The sequence below is a fragment of the Tympanuchus pallidicinctus genome, unplaced genomic scaffold, assembly GCF_026119805.1.
Source record: "Tympanuchus pallidicinctus isolate F22 unplaced genomic scaffold, pur_lepc_1.0 scaffold3, whole genome shotgun sequence".
Taxonomy (NCBI): domain Eukaryota; kingdom Metazoa; phylum Chordata; class Aves; order Galliformes; family Phasianidae; genus Tympanuchus; species Tympanuchus pallidicinctus.
In genome coordinates, this window is record NW_026294747.1 from 72,474,588 (window position 1) to 72,501,254 (window position 26,667).

Genomic DNA, 26,667 nt, shown 5'->3' on the forward strand with positions numbered 1-26,667 from the left:
GAAAAACAAAAGCATTCATTGATGTTTATTAAAGCAGCAAAGGTTGTTACTCCAGAACAGCAACAAAACAAAACAAAAAAACCCACTCAAAAAACTCCTGTACTCACCTACAAAATAAAACTGAAAACAAGGATAAGATTCATACAGAGCAGTTTGAATTACATGTTCTATAAAGACAGAACAGTCGAAGAAGATAATAAATACAATCACAAAACCACACCTTAAGGAGTGCATATATCTTTCAAACCTTAAAGACTTCAGTTTTTTAAGGGTAGCCACAAAGAGAAATAAGAATAACAGCATAACAACCTCAGAACAAAAAAGATGGTCACAACAGAAACTGCACATAAAAAAAGAGAAAAACTTTTTGCTCAAAGGCCCAACTGATCCCAAAACAGAACACACTCAAAAAAGAGTAACACCAAAGCAAGCAACTGCAAAATACAGCAAGGCCACTCTAACCATGTGTGCAAAGTACAAAACTTAAAAAATAAAATCAGAAAACACAAAATAAATGACACAGAAACAAAAACAAAACAGAGAAAAACAAACAAACAAAAAAAGCACTAACCAAATCCAATCCTTACACACCAGACTCAAACTAAGTCTAATTAACCACCGCAACATAGTCTCGAAGAGGGGTTGAAAACACCTGTTCTAAACAGCTGAGGCCAACTGATCATTGACTACATAAGAGTGGGCTCGAAAGGGCCACTTGTCCTGCTGCTCACAACAGGTACAGTCCATTGGGGAGTCACTGTCGTATTAAGGGAGTGCCGCGGTCGGAGCCGCCCGTCGGAGGGGGGGTTTTTGCGCGGTCGGAGCCGCCCGTCGGGAGGGGGGGTTTTTGCGCGGTCGGAGCCGCCCGTCGGGAGGGGGGGTTTTTGCGCGGTCGGAGCCGCCCGTCGGGAGGGGGGGTTTTTGCGCGGTCGGAGCCGCCCGTCGGGAGGGGGGGTTTTTGCGCGGTCGGAGCCGCCCGTCGGGAGGGGGGGTTTTTGCGCGGTCGGAGCCGCCCGTCGGAGGGGGGGGTTTTTGCGCGGTCGGAGCCGCCCGTCGGAGGGGGGGTTTTTGCGCGGTCGGAGCCGCCCGTCGGAGGGGGGGGTTTTGCGCGGTCGGAGCCGCCCGTCGGAGGGGGGGGTTTTGCGCGGTCGGAGCCGCCCGTCGGAGGGGGGGTTTTTGCGCGGTCGGAGCCGCCCGTCGGAGGGGGGGTTTTTGCGCGGTCGGAGCCGCCCGTCGGAGGGGGGGTTTTTGCGCGGTCGGAGCCGCCCGTCGGAGGGGGGGTTTTTGCGCGGTCGGAGCCGCCCGTCGGAGGGGGGGTTTTTGCGCGGTCGGAGCCGCCCGTCGGAGGGGGGGTTTTTGCGCGGTCGGAGCCGCCCGTCGGAGGGGGGGTTTTTGCGCGGTCGGAGCCGCCCGTCGGAGGGGGGGTTTTTGCGCGGTCGGAGCCGCCCGTCGGAGGGGGGGTTTTTGCGCGGTCGGAGCCGCCCGTCGGAGGGGGGGTTTTTGCGCGGTCGGAGCCGCCCGTCGGAGGGGGGGTTTTTGCGCGGTCGGAGCCGCCCGTCGGAGGGGGGGTTTTTGCGCGGTCGGAGCCGCCCGTCGGAGGGGGGGTTTTTGCGCGGTCGGAGCCGCCCGTCGGAGGGGGGGTTTTTGCGCGGTCGGAGCCGCCCGTCGGAGGGGGGGTTTTTGCGCGGTCGGAGCCGCCCGTCGGAGGGGGGGTTTTTGCGCGGTCGGAGCCGCCCGTCGGAGGGGGGGTTTTTGCGCGGTCGGAGCCGCCCGTCGGAGGGGGGGTTTTTGCGCGGTCGGAGCCGCCCGTCGGAGGGGGGGTTTTTGCGCGGTCGGAGCCGCCCGTCGGAGGGGGGGTTTTTGCGCGGTCGGAGCCGCCCGTCGGAGGGGGGGTTTTTGCGCGGTCGGAGCCGCCCGTCGGAGGGGGGGTTTTTGCGCGGTCGGAGCCGCCCGTCGGAGGGGGGGTTTTTGCGCGGTCGGAGCCGCCCGTCGGAGGGGGGGTTTTTGCGCGGTCGGAGCCGCCCGTCGGAGGGGGGGGTTTTTGCGCGGTCGGAGCCGCCCGTCGGAGGGGGGGTTTTTGCGCGGTCGGAGCCGCCCGTCGGAGGGGGGGTTTTTGCGCGGTCGGAGCCGCCCGTCGGAGGGGGGGTTTTTGCGCGGTCGGAGCCGCCCGTCGGAGGGGGGGTTTTTGCGCGGTCGGAGCCGCCCGTCGGAGGGGGGGTTTTTGCGCGGTCGGAGCCGCCCGTCGGAGGGGGGGTTTTTGCGCGGTCGGAGCCGCCCGTCGGAGGGGGGGTTTTTGCGCGGTCGGAGCCGCCCGTCGGAGGGGGGGTTTTTGCGCGGTCGGAGCCGCCCGTCGGGAGGGGGGGTTTTTGCGCGGTCGGAGCCGCCCGTCGGGAGGGGGGGTTTTTGCGCGGTCGGAGCCGCCCGTCGGAGGGGGGGTTTTTGCGCGGTCGGAGCCGCCCGTCGGAGGGGGGGTTTTTGCGCGGTCGGAGCCGCCCGTCGGAGGGGGGGTTTTTGCGCGGTCGGAGCCGCCCGTCGGAGGGGGGGTTTTTGCGCGGTCGGAGCCGCCCGTCGGAGGGGGGGTTTTTGCGCGGTCGGAGCCGCCCGTCGGAGGGGGGGTTTTTGCGCGGTCGGAGCCGCCCGTCGGAGGGGGGGGTTTTGCGCGGTCGGAGCCGCCCGTCGGAGGGGGGGTTTTTGCGCGGTCGGAGCCGCCCGTCGGAGGGGGGGGTTTTGCGCGGTCGGAGCCGCCCGTCGGAGGGGGGGGGTTTTGCGCGGTCGGAGCCGCCCGTCGGGGGGGGTTTGCGCGGTGGTCTCCCCTGGATTTGTACAAGCGACCATTTTGTTGAGTTTATTTATTTTCTTCTTTTTTCAGGTCATTGGTGAGCATACTGTGCTGGGTTTTGTTCCTGGTAACCCCCTGTGACTACATACTTGGTTCTTAATGCTTTTTTTTTTTTTCTTTTTTTTTCCTCTCCATTAGTTCAGACTTTCCTGTTGGTTGTTATTTTTGTTTGCTGTTTTCTTTGCTGTCATAGTTGTGGTTTATTTTTTTCTTTGTCGACTATTGTGTGTCTTTAGAAAATGAATTGGTTTTCTTGGTTGTGTAGTTGATTTGTGTTGTCATTCTAATAGGTTTCCATCTCAGTCTATTGCTTGACGTAAGTTCGTATGCGCTGTTGTGACTGGTGACCATCTTGCATATTGGCTTGGGTGTAGTCATATTTGGTATCTTTGGGGGTATATAAATTATCTCCATCCACTATGGATTTGTGAGAGATTTTTTTGGGACCTAGTTGGCAAAGCATCCTATGAAACTAGCTTTTAGAGTTTTAATGCTGAGGCCTGATATAGGTCTGCCTTGATTCAGGGCCTGTGTATATGGATGGCAATCTTTCTGTGTATATAGGATATTTGTATTTTATTTTAGATTAGTAGTATTAATTGTTCCTATAAGATAGAGTTAATTTGCAATGTTAGGATGAATATGTATATTTCAGTAGTTATCTGCAGGATCTTTGCTATAATGGTTATTGTGCTGTAGTAATGGTAGTATGGTATCTAACTTGTTCATGTGGAAAGAAGAAGCCAGTAGTAAGGCCAAAACTAGTAGATAGCATTACTCCCTTGGTTGCTCCTGGAACCCTGGCCAGGTTTTGGGGGTAAAACCAACAGGAGACAGAGGAAACCAGATGTTCCGCCTGATTGTTACGTAGATTTTTTTGTTCAATGGTATGAAGGCTGGACCTGCTTGCAGCGATGATGGAGACCTGGACTGCGGGGTGGACGCGCTGCCGTAGGACTTCCCAGTTGCCGGGACGGGTTCTCCAGATACTCGCTGCAACCAGGGCTCCCCAGCAACTGCGGGTCTGGATGGTGGTCCAAGTACTAGGGCAATGATTGATAGACTGAAGTCATAGAATAGCTTAGGTTGGAAAAAGCCTTAAGTCCAAACACAGCCTAACAGTACTATCATAACTTTAACAACCCATCACTAAATCATGTCCTTGAGCATCACATCCAGATAGTTGTTAAACACATCCATGTGCCTTTCTTTATCACTGTCGCTACCCTCAGACAGTGAAAATCAGATGCATTACTTTGCTTATTTTTTCTCTCATTAAGCTTACTATTTGACTGTAGGTACTGCTTTATATTTTCATTATTTTGAAATCGAGGGTAAACTAAGCTTGTCCTTTTGTGACTGTATCATTCCTGTTGACCTTGTCAGTTGGCAGAGTATCTGGTGTCATATAGCAGATTTGAACAAAATGTCACACTTGAAATGTAAACAGAATGTATTTCCTCCATCTGAGTTTCCTGGGTGGGAGCATGCTTCATACAGTTCACTGGTTCTTGATCTGTTTGAACTATGTGCACATTAGTTGAAAGAAGCCAAACTGATAGGTGTGTTAAACTTTGTTCAAAATTAAAAAGCCCATTGATAAAGGATAATTAATTGGGGGCTTGGGAAGACAGAGATGGATCTTGTTAACAGTCTATCAGAACCAGCACCAATAGGAAGAGCAATTGTTGCCAGGATGTTCTCATATGCAGGAAACAAGTGTGTGAACTGCAGAACCAGATTGGGATGTTGCAGTGTTGAAATAAAGTGCATGTTGATAAGCTGGGAACTTATCAGAATTTAGCTGCAAAGGCTGCCGTTCAGGTCGTGCGGAATAACAAGATGAAAGAACAAATGAATCTTCAGGAAGTGGATTTGGCGGTTGCAGAAGCAGGTATGCAGTGGGATCCTGATAAATGGGTTGGAGATGGTTGGGATTCGGTTGATTCTGCTAAGTCTGATTCTTCAGACCAAGTTTTGAGTGTGAAACGAGTGTGGAGAAAGGAGAGATGAATTGGATGCTGTTGAGCAGCCAGTGAGGAAGGATGTGGTAGAGCACTGTATTCCTTTATGAAATAAAATGTATAATTGAGTGGCTTAACTAAAGGCCAGGGAAGTCTCTCATTTGTTGGATGATGTGTTTGTATGACTAGGGAGCATTCTGTATCGCTTCAAATGTAGGAGATACTAAAGGGATTTCAGTTTTTAGTGTGGACACCTTTGTGCAGCTTAACTTCCTAAGTCATGAGACAATTATTAGTTAACCCTGGTCCCTCAGTTATGTAACATTAAGTACCGTACGGAAAATGACTGGCCAAGATCTTGAGTGTCTGTGGTACACTTTGTGGGTTTGTGTACGATGAACCAAGGAGGAAAGGGTGAAGTAGGCCTTGATCCTGGGCGACACTGGCAGTTTGACCAGTCATAGTGAGGAATGGAGTGAAAAAGACTACCCCACCTTATATAGAAATGTGATCATGAGTCTTAGTCAATGAGACCCCCTCAGTGAAGTAACTTCAAAAAACAAAAACAAAACAAACAAAAAACACCACCAACCAAAAAACTCCATAGCAATTAGTGATCTTGGGGAATGGGACCCCTGTGAAAGTGCAGGAAACCAAGGTATCCACAGTAGTAAGGAAAGTGAAAGCTAGGTTTCTCAAAGTGGAGTGTTTATGGTTTTACTGAAAACCAGTTTCTCTTACATTAAGATTGATGGTGTTCCAACCCGTGAATCATAGAGAATATATAGACAGAGGATTGAACAAACCTAAAAGAGAAGTGCAAAATTCTGAAACAGCAGGTCTAGAACGAACTCAGTCAACAGCACCTCCTCTGAATCCTCAATGGAACTTTCATCTTTTCATGGAGGGCCCCTGTGAGTGGATCGACTGTTCCGGGGAAGCAAGAGGCCTGGGAGCTGCTTTCTGACTTGCATCCATGGAAAGAAGCTAGGGAAATAGCAGCATAACAGAAAACAGACTGAAATGATGACCCAGCTCTGGTGCAATGTGCATGGAAGGTCTATTGACTCCATGTGAAGCTTTGAATAATTTGGAGAAGCTGGTCCTCCTAAATTTTAAAACCCTTAATTGATGCTGGGATGGAGGCCTCTTCAATGTATGGAAACCTTAAGACTCTTAAAGTACAGCCCATAATTATTACCGATTTGAGAGGGAAACAAATTGAAGGTGTGCAAGCACAACTAGATATGAAAATAGGGAACCTCCCTAAATAGTTGTGTTCAGTTATTTACTCTGGGATCAGAACAGTTGGAATTGATAGTTTGAAAGGACTGACCTTGAATCTCCCTGATAGTTGGTATCAATCGGAGGTAAAGAATTATATTAGTGCCCAAGCAAACAGTTATAGTGAAAGAAGTATTTTTTATTTCTTTTTAAAAGCTACTTTAGCTGTTAATTCCAGCTGTAGCTAAATTAGTAACCACGAAACAATACAGAATGCAATAGTTCTGAAGTCGATAGCATTACTCCCTTGGTTGCTCCTTGAACCCTGGCCAGGTTTTGGGGGTAAAACCAACAGGAGACAGAGGAAACCAGATGTTCCGCCTGACTGTTACGTAGATTTGTTTGTTCAATGATATGAAGGCTGGACCTGCTTGCAGCGATGATGGAGACCTGGACTGCGGGGTGGACGCGCTGCCGTAGGACTTCCCAGTTGCCGGGACGGGTTCTCCAGATACTCGCTGCAACCAGGGCTCCCCAGCAACTGCGGGTCTGGATGGTGGTTCAAGTACTAGGGCAGTGATTGATAGATAGACTGAAGTCATAGAGCAGCTCAGGTTGGAAAAGACATTACAGATCGTCAAGTCCAACCATAATCTAATCATACTACCCCTAGCTCTATCAACCCACTGCTAAATCACATTGGTTTTTTTGTTTGTTTGTTTGTTTGTTTGTGTGTGTGTTATTTTGAAATAGGCAGTAAAGCTTATCCTTTTAGTTGATGTGTGTGTCCTTCCTTCTGTCCCTGTCAACTGGCAAAATGGGTCCCTCTGTCTTGGTCACTTTGTGCTCTCAGAAAGGAAAACTTACAGCTGTTAGGAATTTCAAAATAGCTCAAGTCAATCAGTCAGGGCTGGAGGGCTCTAGAATAATTGGAAAGGTGTGCAGTCACTGACCACTTCACTTCTCCTGGCCATTCCCTTTTTTCACCTGTCCTGCATATATCAGTATTTCATATCGTTTTGTAGCGGGAGGCTGTTTTAAGCTGGAGTACAGTACCCAGGAGCTGCCCATCTTAGGTCCTGCGCTTCTTGCAGTCTTGGCTCTTGTCATGTGAGTTGCAGCTCTCGAGAGGCAGGTAGTCTGACTAGACGCTGAGAGGTTTCTTTTCACTGTGCTATTCCCTGTAGTCTCCTGTATTCCCTATGTGATTTTTGATTCTAGGTGCTGGTAGAGAGCTCTCTGCTCTTCCACGAGGCCAGACAGGAGTGCCTGCCAGTAAGGACTTGGACTTGCTCTCTCTCCTCCCATTTTTGTTTGTTTGATTTACTATTTCTAATTATTCTGTATTATATCACGTTATTTCAAATAAATTACCTCTCTTGTTCTCTTAAATGAATTATTGTGGGTTTTTTTCCCCTATTTTGTATACTAAGTCCTGAAAGACCTCCTTGAGAATGTTCTCAATCCGTTCTCCCCTCAGCTACATACAGCTCCCCTCAGCTCAGAACCATAATTGAGATATCCCCTATTTATGTGTAGGAGCTCATGATTGGCCTTTTTGAATTTAATGAGGTTTGCATGCATTCATCTCTTAAGCTTCTCACAGTTCATGTGGATGGCATCTCTTCCCTTCAGTGCAGAAGCAGCTGAGCATCATCTGTGAGCTCCTGAGAGTGCTGTTAATCTTGCTGGGGATCATGACTAATCATATCATAATTCAGACACTGAGATGTTGACCACAACTCTGAGTGCAATCATCCAGTCAATTTTTAATCCATCTGTTGGTATGTTTGTCAATTCCATATCTCTCCAAGTTAGAAGAAATTATGTTGTGGCAGACAGTGTCAAATTACCTGTGCAAGTCCAGGTAGATAACACCATGGGGTCTTCCCTTATTCACCAATGCTGTATTCCTATTGTGGAAGTTTACAAAGCTTGTCAGATGTGATTTACATTTAATGAAGCCATGTTGATTCTTATCAATCACCTGATTGTTCTCCGTACGCATAGTTTGCACAGTTATTTTTTTCCATGACCTTTCCACGTGCAAAGAGATGAAACTGACTGGCCTGTAGTTCCCTGGATCATCGTTTTTTTTTCCCCTTTTAAAAATGTGCATTAAATTTCTCCTCATCAGTGGGAACTTCACTGCACTTTCACAGCATCTCAAATGGATTCCATCAGCTTCCACACACTTACGCCCTTTCAGATTCTTCAACATATCATCTTCCCCTCCAGGGGTTAGTAGTTCTGTGTTTCTTTAAAAACTCATATGTACTGCAAATGATAAATTAAGTAAAGAAAAACGAAACAATTAAAGCTGTTTTCCTCCTCCTTCTGATTTAGTCTAGTGTCAGTAAATTAAGAGCAATGACTATTCCACCTTGCAGTTACTACACTAAGTGATTTTATTTGCCAGGTTTCTGCAGGAAAAAAAATATTTGATATCATGAGGCTATACAGCAGATTTCATATTAAATATCAGCATTCTTCTGGAAGATGATTTTTCATTTCTTGATTAAAATCCCTAAAAATGAAGAATTTATGCTTTTTTTACAACACCAATGGAAAAACTGTAGGAAGGGAACTGGGAGAGCCATCATGCTTCTGTTCTGTGATTTACTGATATTCAGCATTTTCCTGTGACCACAGACTGACATTTGTATACATTTTTTATAAATCTGACATTGCAGTAACTGCAGTCACCTGTTATTATTCCTTCTCCATTCCCTTTGGTCATAAGACTGGAATTATAGAAGCCCAGATGTCCTATAAGTTTTTTCTTTTACATACTTATCACTTTATTTTGTGTTTTATTCAGTTTATTTTTTCATTATGTTTATTTTTTCATTATTGTGAGATTAAGATTTCTTGTGGCACGTAGAGAATGGAAGGTTTCTGTCTCTGCTTTGAATTCAAGGATGCCAAAGAGAACCTCCTGCACCTCACACATTGTCATTGAGCTATTCATTACTTTAAAGACTTCAACGTATTTTTATGCAAAACACTTCAGAGACCCCAAAGCTTACTGAAATATAGGTCATGAAGATATCTGTAAGTTGTGAAAGCTTCCACTATGAAAGAAAAATGTTTCCCCATCTAGTTCAAATATAAGTTGTGTTGAAAAGTGAATAACTCTTGCTTGCTGCACCCATGTTGTTGGTTTTGTTTTCTTTCCAATAGTAACTACCTATAGTAAATTTTAAGAGGAGCAGGTGGAATAGTGGAATAAAAATGGCCACCTCACTTGAGTCTGACTATGCTCCCTTCATGTGTTTGAGTGTTAAAGCTTGATTTAGTAAAAGTTAAATATGATGCTTGCTCCAGCCTTAAGGTATTTTTTTTAATTATTATTTTCTACCAGCCTCAAATAAAGCATTAGGCAGTCCAGGAGTAATTTAGTTATGCCCCAAAACCATCATCTGCTGCTGGCTGACACTGTTTACCCTTTTTGTTTCTAATGCTATCGTGGGGGGAATAGGTGGTATGCTCTGAATATAGTTTAGTGCAGTTACTTGAGGATGCAGTGTTAATAACTCATGACAAAGACACCAAGGATTATTTCTTCAAATTTTTCTGTAGGGATGATCAGTACATTTCATGGGATTTAGTTTGTCTCAATTTTTATTCTCTTTGAAGGTACATGTAAATTACCACAACGATCTTCACAATGGCCTAGTACATGGAATGAAACACCAATAGCATCTTGGTGACCTTTCAACACCAAGTGATAGTGACAGAGCTAACTGCTTTTCTGTTGGCTATTCAAACAACTGTAAAAAACAAAAATAATAGCAGTGTTCAAGTATAATCAATTCTCACGGACTTCAGTAATGTTCTATAATCTTAAAGTATTGTTCTGCTTTCCAATACTTAAATTGCTGTAAAAATATGTTAGGATTAGCAGCAATAATATTTCTTCTTCAGGAAGAATATCCACCACATTAACAAAGATTGCATTGATTTAATAGCATTACTTAAATACAGTCAGAGAACAGAAGAGGAAAATAAAATTTAGTAATGTAACTAAGAATTGTCAAGATTGCTTGGAAATTGAGCATAAGTTTAACGCTCATAACTATAGTTTTAGTATCTTCTCTATACTGCAAGTTAGTGGTGTGGGGGAAACTTGTATTTTTTTCCCACAAAATTCTGAGAGGAAACAAATTCTACTTTCCTCAGAAAACAGACCAATAAATAACTGCCTTTTCTTTTTCTGGCAAAGGAGTGCATGGAAAAACTAATGTTGGAATGCAAAGTATTAGCTCGTAGTATGTTTGAAAAACAACCATTCTTCAAACCAAAGAATGACCAACTACACTTACTCTTCTATAACTAACTGCATCTTAACAGGTAGCATCTATGGCCAAAACGTGACTGACAGACTAATCATTGGGTAGTTATTTGCCATGACCTTCACCCTTGAAGGCAATGCATTTCTGGTCCACATCCGTTTTTGTTGATTTTGCTTGTTTGTTTTTCACGTCTTGGTGTATGTATGCAGTTCACCCTTCCTTGGTTCCATTGCTCCCAGGTGCAACTAGGAGCTCATGCTTCAGATCTCATCTGAGTTAAATCTGGCGAGAGTGGTCCAATCAGAGATCTGTGCCTCTGAAAAGTTCCCAGCATCTTGCAGCACGCTCCAGTGTGTTGTATATTTCAAAATACATTTGACAGTGCAGTGCCGCCGGCAGAAAGATCTGAAAGCTCAGAGTCTGTGTGACATTAATCAAAGCATTATATTCTAACTCTACCGTGTCATGGATTAATAGGTTGCCATCTTTGGTCTCCGTTTCAGAAATGGGAGAAATGTACTTAAGATATCCTTGTTACCATCTGAAATTCCTTTACATGTATGTTGAGTAAACAGAACAGACAACAATACCTAACCTGAGTTACACAGGGAAAATCAGTGATCTAAGCCACCATGTAAGGAAAAATTATTAAGCTTACAGCATACAGCTATGTCCAGGATCTGAACTTTGTCAAAGTATACTGTCAAATTAATTACAATGTAACTTACCTGAAAATAATCTTAATACTTCTTTTACTTGCTACACATTACTTTTTGCAGTTGTTTCAGCATGTAATCCTCATAAATGATTTCTGAACACGGATCTTCCTTCAGTGCTGGCCTACTCTCATGTAATATCTGGTACGAGAAATCGCTGCTGCCTGCCTAGAATTACTACAACAATTTTTTTCCACCACTTCAGAAATTCTTTGGCTCAGATGGTTACCAGGTTGTTATTTTTTTTTTAATTAAACAGGCCTTGGATTAGCCATGTTTTATTATTCTGTATCTTCATCTGGAATGGTAAAATACTTTAATAAATCTACTTCCTACCAGTTTATTGGAAAACTGATTCCTAATGAAGTTATCCATTTTTTGTTTTCTGAGGAAAGACACTGGGACTTGAGCTGAGATAGGTTATGGCAGATGCTATAAGGGCACTAAATTCCTTCCTTTTTGGAGAAACCGTGATTTTTTCCACATATTTTTCTTTTAGTAAAATTCAGAATAAAATTCTCGTTTACTGTCAGTTAATCATATGCTAGAACCATAGAATCATAGAATGGCCTTGGTTGGAAGGGTCATCAAGTTCCAACTCCCCTGCCAACCTCCCCATGTAATACTAGATTAGGCTGCCCAGGGCCCCATCCAACCTGGCCTTGAACACCTCCAGGGATGGGGCTTCCACAGTGGCTTGTTCCAGCACCTCCCCATTCTCTTGGTAAAGAACTTTCCCCTGACATCCAACCTAAATCTTCCATCCTTCAACTTAAAACCATTTCCCCTTATTCTGCAATTTTGACCCTTTCAAAAAGTTCACTCCTCTCTTGTTTATAGGCTCCCTTTAGGTACTGGAAGGCTGTAGTGAAGTCACCCTGCAGCCTTCTCTTCTCCAGGCTGAACAAGCCCGGCTCTCTCAAACTGTCTTCATAGGAGAGGTGCTCCAGCCCACTAATCATTTTCATGACTCTCCTCTGGACCATCTCCAACAGCTCCCACTGTAGCCTAAATCTAGTTCTAAGGATTTCCTCCAGTGATTCTTAGAATGTTTTCTTCATTTATTGATAGGCTCTTTATTTGTGTATTCTTTTTCCAGGAACCTCAATATTGCTTAGTGATACACTTCCTTCTAAAACAAAGAAAATCCCAACTCAATCATTTCTGACTCTCAGTATAAGTTCTTTTGTGTAAACAGGCAAGATTCAGCATACACAAAAGGACACAGGGTGACTAGTAGTGTTATTCTCATTACATCAGAAAGAATACTTGTGTTTTATAGTGTGATAAATCATATATATATACTCATATATGGAATGAAGACATACTCCGGTAGAGATACACGCATATACAGAAGAAGGAGTGACAACCTATACCATATTAAAACAGATCTTTTTCCCACGTATCTCCGACAGTGTGTCCCTGCTAGGATGTAAAATTGTTGTAGCATTCATCTGTAAATAGTATGTCTACTAACAGGAAAAAAATAGCGCAAAAGTTCTAAATTTTTTGTTTCTTCTATTTTCTCTTCTGTTATTCTGTGAAAGCAGATATTGGTTGCTTTTATCATTCTATTATTATTATTATTTTCTAGAGACAATTTGGTTTAGGTTCAGTTTAATTTAGGAAAGGCAAAGTGGCTTGCACATTCACCAGTTTTAAAAGCCTGCCTGGTGAATTTTTGCCAAGCTGATGTATTCTGCTTTGAAAAATAAATCAGTTCTTGTCATAACAAAAAGTCATTTCTCATTAGTGAGATTCCCTTTTATTGGATCTTACATGGTATCAGGTGCATTCAGTAATCTCAGGATTATAAATATCAGAATAAGGTAATTTTGAAGACAGAAAGTTTGAACACATATAAACTATTAAAAGTGATTCTGTTTTATATGTCTAGGCTTGCAAATTAAGCTGAGAGTGTTTAAAAAATGCCATGAGAAGTTTAAAAATAGCAAAAAAGGAGAAAAAAGGGGAAAAACAAAAATAAATATATTGGTATGAATTTGAAGAAAAATTGAGTCAAGGCCTTCAAGAGGTAATATGGAAGTATTATATAAAATGCTCACTAGAGCATGCACTCTGGAAGTAATGACAAGTGCTCTGATTTACAAGTTTATTTTCCCCAAACTGATCAGAATCCTGACATCCTGCAATTAAATAGCTTATTCTTCTCAGTCACAGAAACTCAGGCTTACATGCATTCTTACTCCAAGGCAAAGCATAAATGAATAATGATGCTTTCCAGAAGTAGGGTGTCAGAGCAGATCTAGTTCTGAAATTGATCCATCTTGTTGAGGAAAATACCAAACAATTCACTTAATTTTGAACCTTTCATGTTGTTGCATTGTTTTGAGTTGGTAGTCTAACAACAAATAGTTATTTCTTCCTGTGGAAATGTTGCTGGCTATAGATCATTTCACACAAAGGGGTTGCTCTCCTTTGTCTGTATTTCCTTTCCTGCTAAACAGTTAACATTGTTATTTTAGAAAAATATCAGCTACGTGATGCATTTGAATAGAAGGAAGGAGTGTTGTGACAGCTAGCCAGGGGCATAGGAAGGTGCCTGGTTTTATTGTACATTGCTCCTTTTGATTCTTCTCCAGACTTCTGTACAAAGACAGCTGCTGCAGATTGAATAATACATCTTGAGCATATTAGATGTATCGTGCATATTCAACGCTTAAAATAAGTATCACTTTCTCATACTATTGTGTATTTTTCAGTAAATTTGGCCCATGGTGTGTCATTTTCCTAGTGTGGCTTGTCTCTTCTCTTTTTTGCCATTTAGCATTTTATTTGCCTTTTTTTCTTTCTTTATTTTTAAGATATTGCAGTCATCGGGGAAGAACTTCTTTACTGTCAGAATGATAAAGCACTGGAACAGGCTGCCCAGAGAAGTTATGGAGTCTTGTTCTCTGGAGATATTCAAGACCTGCCTGGATGCCTACTTGTGTGATCTGCTATAAGGAAGCAAGGGTGTTGGATTTAATGGTCTCTAGAGGTCCCTTCCAGTCCTTACATTTCTGCGATTTTGTGATCCCAGTATTTTCAAATGGAGACAGAACTTGCAAAGTCTGCAGGTGAATTCTGGAATAAATGGGATACAGTTGCTGTTGTCTGATGTTTACTTGGATCTGAAACTGCGTATCGTTCACACCTTAACAGACCATATTTTACAGTCACGAGGCCTAATCCATGCCTGGCATAACTCCATTGAACTCATTAGAGTTGAACCGCTTTATTGAGTTGCCTTGTGAACCAAGGTACTTTAAGTAGATGTGCTGCAGTCCTTGGAGTGAAAATATAAATGCCTTTCAATACAGAACAACTTTAATTATAACCCCAAACTCGTTTATTTCTTCTAAAGGCATTATTTTGGTTTTATTAATATGTAGGAAGAATGTTTTCTCCAATATGCTTCATTAGTGTTTGCTGGTAGAGAGGCTATTCTTTGACACTATTTCAGTTGTATAATTGAAAGCATCTCTATGATGTAACCATTTTATGAGGGTATGTGAAACTGAAACTGTACTTCTGGGAATGAGATCATATCATAGACAATGACCAGCGTGGTTATTCCATTGCTAGAAATACTTGGAGAAAATTACATCTGATAATTTCTTATTTTAAATGTGTTTCTGTGCTCCCACCCACTTCTAAGTTCCAGCTCTGCCTTCAGTTTCTTGAACTCTTGTCCTTCTCTTCCACTAAGTCGCCATTAAGTTCAGCTCATACTTCTGTTTGATTTTCCAGTTTCTAAATGAAAATATTTCTCCATGAACCTCTGTACATATATATGTTCACCAACTTACCACCAAGGTCTCTCATTTCAGGTCTCAGCTTAAACTCATGCCTATATGTCATCATCGTCTCCCTGTTCTGGCTATTTTAGCCATTTCTTTGCCAGTGAATAAGGAAGGCTCAAGCACTCAACATCACAGTTGGTGATATTGCTTAATTGCTAAACTGCTTATGCCATGCCACCAAGCACTTTTGTGGCTGGAGGTATAGGGAGCAGCATGGGATGGAGATGGTTCCCAGAGGGCAACAAGGGTAAAAAAAACACTTCTAAGGAGAATGAAGTGCTGATATGCACACACCTATTGTTATATGCCGCTTACCATCCTGACACATTTTATGTGGCTGATTTGTAAATTTCTAGATGGTCTGATTGTAAATTTCCTGTTCTGACTGAGAGATGATTACATGGATTGGGACTACTCCATAAGTAATCGCTGTGCTGAGATGAGAACCAGGATCTCATTTCAGTTTTATGTTGCACATGCCTTTGCTTTAGGACTGACTTTTCCATGCTTTTTGTACAATGTTAATCCAATCAGTACCAATATACTACATGACAGTGAATAATCCTTTTTTTAAGTCTTAATTATAATTATATTTTGCCTTTGGAAGAAAGTTTATACATAGTTTTTATTCCTATGGTTTTCTTGCACATCCTCACTGTATGATTAATCTATACCTCCAGATGATATCCATGATGGATTTTAGAAAATAACTTTATCATGAAGAGGAAGAAATCACAATTTGGTTGTAAAAATATTTTGAAGATTTATTGGTAGTCGTAGCTAAACCAATTCAATGATATAAGGCAAATCTACTGGTGAGTAAGTTGAGCTTTACGAAGTACTTTTTGGAAGATTCCACTGTTTAGAAAAATCTAAAAATTTCTGCATTGTTTGTATGTGTGCATCCAGATACCTGGATTTCTTTGGATATGACCTAATGGAGAGAGGAAACACCTCTATCAAAATAAGAAAATAAACAAGTATGCAAAATTATCTGACTTTTACAAGCATCTTGAACATATATCCATAAACTGTGACTAAAAACTATAGATTTAACCACACCCATTTAGTAAACATGCAAGAAACCTTTTATTATACAAGGAACATGTCCCTGTACCCTTTACCCTTCCCTCTCTACAACTGCACAGTCTATAAGAAAGCTGCTCCATTTGGAAGGATAGCTAATGAGAATAGTAACTATTCAATTACTGATCTTAAAAAAAAGTCTAATCCTAATGCAAGTTATTTGTTCACGTGGACTGCCAGCAATTCTTTGTATGTTTTTTGGTTGGTTTGCTGCCATGTAAAGCAAGTCTTACTCATTTATTCAACAATCTGTGCAAATTTAACATCATTTGGTTAATGATTTCCCTGCCAAATTCTGAGACAATTGTACTTAACTACAAAACTCATTTTAATATCCAATTTAAAAGTCTAATCGAACCATTACTATTTTGTCTTTGATTTGTTGTATCTTTGTGTGTTGTCTTAGAGATTTTGATGTTGCTTCTTTCCAGCTCTAGCATGGATTTACAGCATGGACAGCATGTTTCTAAAGGCATAATAGAGTGTAGAAGTGCTCTCTGATGAGACATAGTTCAGGTTATGAAAGATGTAAGGGAGACACTTCATTTCTATGCAATGGAGATGCTCTATTAATGACAATGTTAAAGGAAAATAAGCAGCTAAAAGTGCAGTATGTATTGTGACAATTCATGGAACTAGCTATGGAACTTCAGGTTCTAAAAAATAAATACTAAACCTAAGGAAGCTCTTTGAACATTTTAGGAAAAATTTTAGGAAAAATCTGCAAATAAACCCTTCTAGCACAAGTAAAATACTGTACCTTGTTTTACAAGAGATGTTTCAACATTTTGCTTTCAAACAGTCTTACTGGAGATGCATGTTGACTTACCATTTTTTGAATTATTAATCTATGTATTTTGTGCTGGAAGGGTTTACTTGCAGATATATGGATACTGGAATGAGGTGATAGTTGGGAAACTGTTGCTCAACAAGACTATAGAAAGACTATTTGAAATTCATGTACCAAGGCCCTGTTAACAAGATGGTTCTGATGCTATGAAAATAGTCAGACATTGCCTAATCTGATCACAAAATGAGAGATAAGTACAGAAAGTGGTGATATGTACCAGTTTTATTCCTTTTTACTGTTGTAGCAGCAGTCATGGAAAATGCTAAAATGATTTAGGTAAACTACTTCAGTACTGTTATATTCTTGGTATAGTTTATCACTGGGGTGGTTGAACAGCCATGCTTTACTTCTGTAATGGGACTAAGGCGTCCATTTTCTCACACACAAACTGAGTAATGGTTCTGCTGTATTTTATTTCCAGATTATAGAAAATGTACTCAATTCTCATAGTTAAAATTAGAAGGAAGAAAAGCATTCCTTGCATGTAGTTAAAAAAATAATAAAAAAAAAAAGCAAGAAAAAAAGCATAATCTGTTAAATATCCAGTGATATTTTTATGAGCTCAAAGCAGTACATGCATTGCATCCAGTACTGCCTTATTTCATATATCAGGTCACATACACTGACTGTTAGACTCAAACGTTTTGCTTTTCTGTGTGGTAAACAATTTCACTTGTCAGTCTACTATACAGAAGACCCAGGGAGTGTCCTGTAGTCAAGTAGCCAGGTCACAGAAGTGCCCTGTGTGCAGCTCAGAGGTCTGAAGCATATCACAGTAAGTGCAAAGGTAGGAGAACATATACCGATACGTACATACCTACAAACACAGAGGATTCAGCTTTCTATGGGAAGCTTGAAAATTATTTAGCCATCTGCTTAACAGATCACTCAGCCCTAAGATAAACAATTTGGACAGCACATAAAGCAGATTTCTCTTGTTTTCTCTCCCACACACATTCAAAACTAATCTTGAATTTGAGGTCTCTCATTCAAAGTTATAGTCCAGGCTACAGTCCCTACTGGGAACTGACACAAAGCATTACCTATAAAAGTGATTAAAGTGTCAGTATCTGCATGTACTTCTGAGCAGCTGGTCTATATTTGATGTATATCTCTGTTCCTGGCTTCATGATAGAAAGGGACAGTACAGAATGAGCTAACTGGCAGAAATCTCTGAGGATTTTCCTTTGATATCAGCAGGAATTTTAGCAGAGTTTTCTTTCTTCTCAGCCTGCATGGAGATAATCCTGGCATGCTGGAACCTGCTGTGCTTATGGACATGTTCATCAGTGCTGGAACCCACCAGGCAGTTTGCAGGCGCTCAGGAGCACCCCAGGGAAGCCAGGATTCCCAGCCTGCTGGTGCCTGGCGGTAGCTCCACTTCATGTCTTTCAGAGCATTTGAGCTCAGTTTGCTGTTAGGAAAGCATACTTGACTATCTTCTTAACCCTTCAGTAGAAGATATTTTTCAAACGAGCTGTTATCCAGTCCTGCAAAGTGCTGAGCACTGTCAGCTCTAATGGGACTTTAGTTGGACAATAAACTCTTTGCAGTGCCACCAGTGGAGCTGGAGCCTGAACAACTTTGCCCAAAAAATACGCTTATCCTTCCACAGTGAGGAAATACAGTATTCATGGCAAGTTAGATTAGTTGTCTGAGTTGCTTGATCACATCCTAATAGCTGTCTTATTTTTCACGCAAGCCAGCAGTCTTCCCAAGTTTCATTACCTGTATCCATCTTAACACTATTTAAACAGAAGGGAGGGCTTTAAAATGTGGGAGAACAAGTCTAGATATTTTCCCATGGGGCACCTCTGAGCTAACTAGTATCTTCAATATTTTTTCTGCATCTCTTTCAAACTAACCACATCCAGACTCTGGACATGCCAGGAAATGCCATTCTGGGGCTAATTTACTGGTACAGAAAATGTTATTTCCAGAACTGTCGCTTTCCAAGGGAATTTAGTATCCACCAGTATTTCAACTGTGAGGATCCTTTTTCTGACATTTGGGATCCATCTGCATTCCAGTCCAGCTGGAACCAAATGAGATCCATCCATCTGTAATCTCTCTGAAACTGTCCAGGACTGTCAAGGAAATTGCACTATGACCACACTGGAACCAGTGTTGGTGTTGGCTGGTATGGCTCAACGCTTTGTGTGGAAAGGGATTCAAATGAGATCATTTCACTAACGTTTTGGTAAATTCCATTGGGAAAAAGATGGAAGCAATGATTTCATCGCTATATTATTAGATGGATTCTAGGGCACAGTAGTACCAGAAAAGAATAGGGCTTGTTTCAGAATTTTATGTAAAATTGTTCTCCCTTGCACAGACATCAGCACTAGGTCAACAAAGTACTGATCAAAACTGAATCCTGCAGGCAGGCTAAAAATGGAAGCACACATCAGATGAGACTGTTCTTGGCTGATCTTGTTTTAGGAGTTGCCAATCCTGTGATCTTTCCAAGTTGGAGTAATACGGCCGTAGTCTCAGCAACATCCCTGAATAGCAACTTTAATGCCATGAAACTCAAACAAATCACTACTTCAGGTCCAGCCCTAAACCTGTCTAAAGCAAACAATCAAACCAAAAGAAAAAAAAAAAAAAAAAAAAGAGTGCCTGAAATGATTTAGGGTTTCAAAAAGAAGATTATCTTTCAAGGATAAAGAATCTGAGATCAAAGAAAGTTGAGGCTGTTTTTTATTTTAGAAGGATAAAATTGTCACTGGCTCTGCAGAGGTAGAAGGGAGTAGTGGCACCTCCCTCTCCTATATCTGATGTTTCCACACGTAACCAAGAACCAGACCTATTTCATTTGCTCTGAAGATACAAGGACTTTTTAAACCTATAAAAATAGAAGGATTGGCGAGACACTTTCCAGAGCTGACTTCCTGTAAGAGATAAGGTTTACTAAGCCAAAACTCTCCTTTGCTGTACAAAACCTATTGTAGATTAATGCTTGTCTTGGACTCAGAGTGTTATTTGGGATGGGTCTGCTGTGTGTCCTTTGGGATGCATTCTGGCCCCAAAGATTAGTCAAAGCATATCCTGTAAAGAAAACAACTTCCCTACTAAGTAGGACAAAATAACATAGCCAAACCAACAAGAACTTCATAGCAATCTTCAAATAACTTCCTCAGAGGAGAACGAAGAGTCTATAAAAATGCCTTTCTGCAAGTTCCTGAGAATCAGTTGTTTTCTTGATCACATGAAGTTATGTCATTTGGTAAGTCAGGTAAAACTGATCTACGTTGTCATGATGGTATCTGGACCAGTGCCCTGGAGACATTGGACGTGCCTCCTTCAGAGCAAAAAGAAAGATTTCTGTTGTCATGTGGAGATCCTTTGCCAAGTTCTTAATGGGAAAACGGCCTGAAAGAGCCAGGAACTAATTGAGAACCCGTCTCCCAAAAGAAAAAAAAAAAATCCCAAATAAATAATTCATGTCCCTTATTAAACTCTCTAGATAATGAATGACAGTTTTCTTACAGATGGGGTCTGCAAGAGAAAATTATTCCTACAAACTACTGATGCTTTTCCTATGGAGGGCTGCTGACTCATTTAGATTTGTCATTTACATATTCCAGCCCCTCAGCTCTTCTGTGAATTGCCAGTTCTACCTTCTGTTTGCCCACAGCTGACTGTCCACCTCTAAACTGTGTGAAAATATTTGCTCTCCCCCAAGTACACAGTTTTGGTTTCTGCATAGGCAGTGATAAGTGTTGAGTGTAAAAGACTCTTTGATGATTTAATTCACTTTGCTGAATTATGATTCTGCATGCACCATTAGTTCAATCACAAGCCAGCAACACTAGGAATTAGGTCTGTTTTGAAACATGAGGCAGACAGGGATGTTCAGTGGAGCAGTAAAGGGTGTTTAATGTCACATTTGTTGTTGAGTTTGAAAACAAACACATGTGCACTGATGTACAGCAATTTGAGGGTCCCATGCAGATGTAACGACAGTGGCATCTCGGGGATCCTGGGCTTCTGCTCAGAGACAGAAATGACAGAGTAGCAGCAATGCTGAGCTTGTGTAGCTTTTTTAATGGTACCAGGTGGGAGCTGTGGGCAAAGCGGTCCTTGACAAGGCGGTCCTTGACTTCGTAGGAAATCAAAGGACTCCAGAGCAAAAAGTAGGAGCTTCCATCCTGAAGAGACGTCTGAGGAGCAGTGGGTTTAGATGATGAGAATGAGCAAGGGTGGTTTAGGAGGGATGTCATCTGAATGCAGGCTTGAAATTTTGAAAGAGGAAATTCCATGTTGCTGGCTTATATTTGGTATTGAAACCTGATGACCTTTCCCTTCTAATAATATTTCTCTTGACCTTAGCAGGGCACTTTGTATCAGAGAGGTAATCTCAACTTCTCCCTCATCGCTTTTCCCTCATCAGTCTTTCACACCACATTTTAACACTTACTCATGAGAGGTTGGCTGGGAAACTAAAACCAAACACCATCTAACCATGGCTATGTGCCAGTCCACAGCTATAACTTAGTGCATACATTGCTTAAGAACCTCTCCAATATTTATTTTGGAGAGAATCATCCTGATATTTTCAAAATTAAGCGGTAACGTATCAGCATGCCCTCTTCTACCTTCCTCTTGGAGCCAGAATTTTCAAAAGGAAGTCCCCAGTCAGAAAAGTGTTTTTGGCAGGGAAATTACTTTTAAACTCTAGTATGTTGTTCGCTTATGCTGTTAAAGCACAGGCTGGTCAAGGAGTCTACAGTTTTATTCTTGAACAGCATTGCATGACAGGGAGAGAGGTGAGAATTGAGTAATGACAGCTCAAAATTATCTCTGTTCTCCTCTTATCAAAGAAATGTTGAGAAGCCTCTTTGGATAACTGGAAAAGGCAAAGCCAGTACACTCAGTAAACAATGACAACACTGAAACACTGAAATATTTTCCATTTACATATGAATGGGGATGGTGAAAGAATATTTGGCGATATATTTTACATCTTTTTTTTTTCTTCCCAGTCAATAGTGAAGTAGACAGTGTAAACTGCTGGTTGTTTGTACATATTTATAAGTCAGAATTTAATACATTCTTTGACATTGTGCAACCTGCTCTGGGCATCCTAATTTAACAGAGGAGTTGGACAGGATGTTCTCCAAAGGTCCCTTCCAACCTCTACAATTCTGTGATTCCATGATTCTATGGTACATCTTTTCTCAAATTAATCGAGAATATATCTCACTACTTTAAAGCAAGTGACTCTGTAGAGCCTTTTGCTTTCCTGCTCTTCCTACAGCATTGCTTACAGATACAGGCCGCTTCCTTCGGTACATCTGCCACTTGCAACATCCAAAGAACTTCTCCACAATCTATTGAAATGAGTACAAGATCTTCAGATTAGACACCAGTAAATACCATTAGATACTATTAAACAAATATAAATTTAATTTATATTTTTGGTTCAAGGTAACGATCCTTTCACAAGATGTGGCAGGTTTCAGTTCTCACATAGGTGTTTTCTAATTCTTAGATTATAACAATAGCTTGAGATTCCAGCCAGATGACTGCTACCTTGTGCTAGTCTCTGCACACACACCAGAAACAAAGTCCCAGCCCCAAAGAGCTTATTGCCAATGCTGTTAACACAGAAGTTGCTTATTGGCATATTTTTATGTTGTAGGTTTCCATTACACTAAGAAGCAATAAACCTATGATCTCCCTACTACTTACAGATTGGTTCATTACATTTCTTTTAAAAAGCAATATAAATGTCTAAACTCCTATAAATACATCAGCATTGCTGCTTATCTTGCTTGTTAAACTGGCAGTTTTGTAACCTCAAGACACTGCAGCTGTGTAATCTTTCACATCTATTTGGCACAAGAACCATGTTTTTTTTTCTCTCCCCAATTTCTATGTATGAAAAGGTGCTTTGATACACTGCTTATAAACAAACTGTAACTGCTACTGATTGCAAATATACTGGCTTGTCCAGAGAAATGCTGGGCTGTAAGGAAAGATAGGAATTTCTGTAGTCATCTGGTATTCTAATCTTCAGTGAAAACAAGCCATTTAACAACAAAAACATTTGTGTTTTCAGCTATGAATCAAAATCTCTGTCATGCTGGAAGTCCATTGGCAAATCCCTGAGAAGAAGATGCTTTAAAATATTCAAACAGAGTTTTTGAACGCTGATGTATCCAAAGACAAAATATCTATTTTGCTTTCCCTCTGATGTTGCTGCATTTGCCATGTCTCAGTTGAGAGAAGAGATTGGAGTTCTTAGGCTGAATGAAGACATCTACAATTTCTGTTATCTTTTGCAGGAATATGTTTGGTTTTTGTGCTAGACTTACACTCCAAAAAAGCTATCAAACTTTTACCACCACGAGGGTAACATACCCAAATGAGATCAGAGCCAACCCAGGAAATGTGAGCACCTAGAGACATCCAGCAAAAAGACAGAAAGCTGTCCCTGGGACAGCAGTACAAATTTGTAGTGACACCTCAAAATCTCAAGCAGCAGTAGTTCTCTGTATGAGCACAGCTTTCTGTCAAAGCTATATGAATCTCATCAAGATGGATGTCAGCTAAACTGATTTTTAAGAACAGAGCTGTTGGCTGCAACAATCAACAGTTAACCTCCTAAAAACTGAAGGCAGCCTGTCCAAAAAGTGTCTGGTGTCTGCCCTTACAGGGGCAGGGAGGTAAAGAGGAGAGAATGAGACAATAAAGAGAAAGCCTCCGTTCTGTAATGTTTTCCAGAGATGACACTGGTTCCCATTATGTGCCATGTTTCATGCCTAACTTTTACACGGAGACATTTGATTTGTATCATCACAGTTAATTGTGTAGGCCACAGTATGCTTTGGCATCTTCACGGCTTTAGGAGCACAAGCAGTTCATTCATTTTCTGTTTGCTTTTAACAAGTAAAATTTCTCCTTCTCTACAAAGTTTGTACTGAATGCGTAATAAGAAATAATGCTTTCACTGTGCTGAACTTAGAAATCTAACTCTTAAAACCCTAATTTGCTTCTATCAAGCAGCCTCACCTTGCTGCCTTACCTTAAAGAGAACTATGGCCACAGGCCCCTTCAGTTCACTGCCTACCTTGCAGAGAGCTGGCAGAAAGCTGTGCAATGTGGAGTGTGTTTGTGCTGCAGGGAAAATTGCATAGTACTGATAGACTACGCAGTTAGGAGGACACTGCTGGGGATGCTGGGTGGATGCTCCCAGAGCTGGAGGCCAGCCTTGGTCCAGGCAGTATCTTTTCTGCTTCACATAAGGAGGTGGACGGTGGGAGGGGGTAGATCTCTTGTCTTGCCTGGATATGGACTTATGATGCAGCAAGGATGAGAACCTCAGCTCAGGAGTGCACCTGGACAGTTGCATTTTTTATCGTCTTTGGGGTTGATTCCTTTTTCTCTTCTCACTATGATATGTGGTTATTTTTCTTCTACTGAAATAACTTGCCAGTGCTTCCTCTGAGCTGGATCCCTGTCCCTGAGAAGGATAATCTATACATTGATGCCTCTTCACATAAAATCTTTCCTTAAAATGGAAGGAGAGAAAGTTTACCATGACTAACTTGGATCTTGGAATAGCAGGTGGCAGTTTAATTGGAAGATGTAAGCTGCTTACTACTAATTTGCATGATTATAAGATTTTGTAATTGCCCTGTAAAAGTTAATTTGGCATTGGGTTCAGTGAAACTCAACTATGTTAGCATGGTATTGATGTGTATATGAGATTTGCTCTTGCTGTTTGATATGTTCCCTGCTGAAAGACCAAAGGGGAGTTTTGAGGGGTTATTTTTAAATATATACATGCACAGACAGAGAGGTGAATCTCATTGTAACGATCCCTGCGGGCCATAGATAAATGTGTGTTGTATCAAGGAGTTCACTGCAGCAGGAGTTGGTAATTCGTTCCTTCAAAATAATGAGGAAATATCTGGTTGGAACCAAACACCGATATCTAGCAATTTTAATGAAGATTACCTCATTGATTAACATTTAACCTGCATCTTAAAGAGAAAAACAGTGTTTAAGAAATGAAATGTACACTTAAATGCTAAATACAGCTTGCACTGAGGAAAGTGAGAAAAAAATATGATTTTGTATTTAGGTCAACCATGCATTAGTGTTTGCTCTAATACAGCTAATTAGGAAGAAAAAAATAGCTTTTGTTTTTCGGCATGCACAGAGTGGAGTCTGGATCAGAGCTTACCCCATTTTCACTTGACTCCATGTTTATGTACCTGCCTCCTTCATGCAAATCTTGTGGGCTGCAGTGCACGAAAGACTCCTTCCGTGCAACACAGCTCTCTGTGAGAGGTTTCAGGGCAAGGCTGTGGGAGTGCATAGCCATGCTGTGCTGCGGAAAGGGATTAGCTGGAGTCTGTATGGCAGTGCAGGCAGTGGGGCACTGCATGCCAGCCCCACATCCAGCCCCATGGGGGGTCTCCACTCCACGGAGAGTTCAAGGGGAACAATAGCTCTAACAGAGCTCTTGAAACCATGAGAGCAGTGCCTGTTTTTTTTTGACTCCTTCCCTTTCCCTGACTGGACCTTAACAGAGCAGAATGGTGTGCCAAGGCAAGAACCGTGTAACAAGGGCTGTTCTAAAAAGCCTTATTTCCCTCATTCTATATCTGCAGAACAAACTACCCTTCTCCAAGGCTAGAAGGTACAGAAGCATGCACCTAGCTAATAGTACAGTGCTGGAGTTGCTCAACTTACATAAAAGAACATGCCTATGTGCCTCAGAGGGCTGGACCACAACCTCTCTGAACACACAGGCAGACAGACACGTCATATTTCAGCAAGTTATATTTGATTTCTGGATTCCTTGCTCCTTCTTTTTCCCTTTTTCCTCTTTTTTATTCCATCATATCTGAAAGAATAACATTAAGGGGATAGTTGCAGGAGATATCTGTAGCTATGATATCTAAGTTAGCTCCATCAAATTTTTCACTGAGGGCACTGATGCCCAGGCACAGGCTGTCCAGACAGGGAAGCTGTGGATGCCCCATCTTTGTAAGCGTTCAAGACTGTGTCGGCTGGAGCCATGGGCAGCCTGAGCTGCTGGGTGTCACTGCTCACAGCAGAGGTTTGGAACTGAATGATTCTTAAAGGTCCCTTCCAATCCACACCACCCTGTGATTCTTTGATTCTACCAGGCATGGAACAGATGTGTGGATCTCTGTATACTGATCTGTAGGGCATGAAGCAGACACCTAAAGGCATAGGGACTGGAACATTTTATCTGCTTTCTAGTAATGAGAAAATGCCCTGCAAAAGGGTGGAGGGCTATGATGGCAGCCCTGGCAAGTGACCCTTAGAACTGTGCTTCATATGTGTCAGGGGAAAAAAGCTGGAAGATTCAGAATGAATTATTACAGTAGGTGAAAGCAAAGGGAAATGTATGACAAGGATTTAAATATTGCATTACACTCCTAACATAAATTCTTTTAAGATAAGAGCATTGGAAATCTTTTTCTAATGGGATGCTGAAAGATATGTAGATAAAGAAACAATTAGGAAGGAAATTGGAAATCTGGAGATCTGAACATATCTTTTACTAGAATGCTTTAAAGTCATTCAGGTGTTCACAACTATTTAAATCCTTCACTTGTTTTATGTGCCTCAAACAAAGCAATGAAGCAGCACTGCCATAAAGAGGCCGGCTCCGCTCCAGCTGAAATTTGTCTGACATAGACAAAACAAAACAAAACCCCCAGAAGCCCAACAAAGCCATTTCATGTGCAATATTATATCTACCAAATGAGAGGAAATGTAGGCATGCATCAGAGTAAAGTACTCTTAAAAGCTCATTTAGATGGTATGCTTTTTACCTAAAGGGGAAACTACTGTATATGCAAAACTCAGATGAATATTTACAACATCCAGGAATAGGT

The 26,667-nt window shown here is 41.7% G+C and overlaps 1 protein-coding gene across 1 annotated transcript; it reads right to left on the reverse strand.

Annotated features, from left to right (window-relative positions):
* Window positions 1–686: 686 nt before the first annotated feature.
* Window positions 687–2,974, reverse strand: LOC128085216 (basic salivary proline-rich protein 2-like). The gene is made up of 2 exons (XM_052692303.1): window positions 2,943–2,974; window positions 687–2,808 (listed from the first exon to the last, which is right to left on the reverse strand). The coding sequence occupies exons 1-2, from the start codon at window positions 2,972–2,974 to the stop codon at window positions 687–689; spliced, it is 2,154 nt and encodes a 717-aa protein (XP_052548263.1).
* Window positions 2,975–26,667: the final 23,693 nt, after the last annotated feature.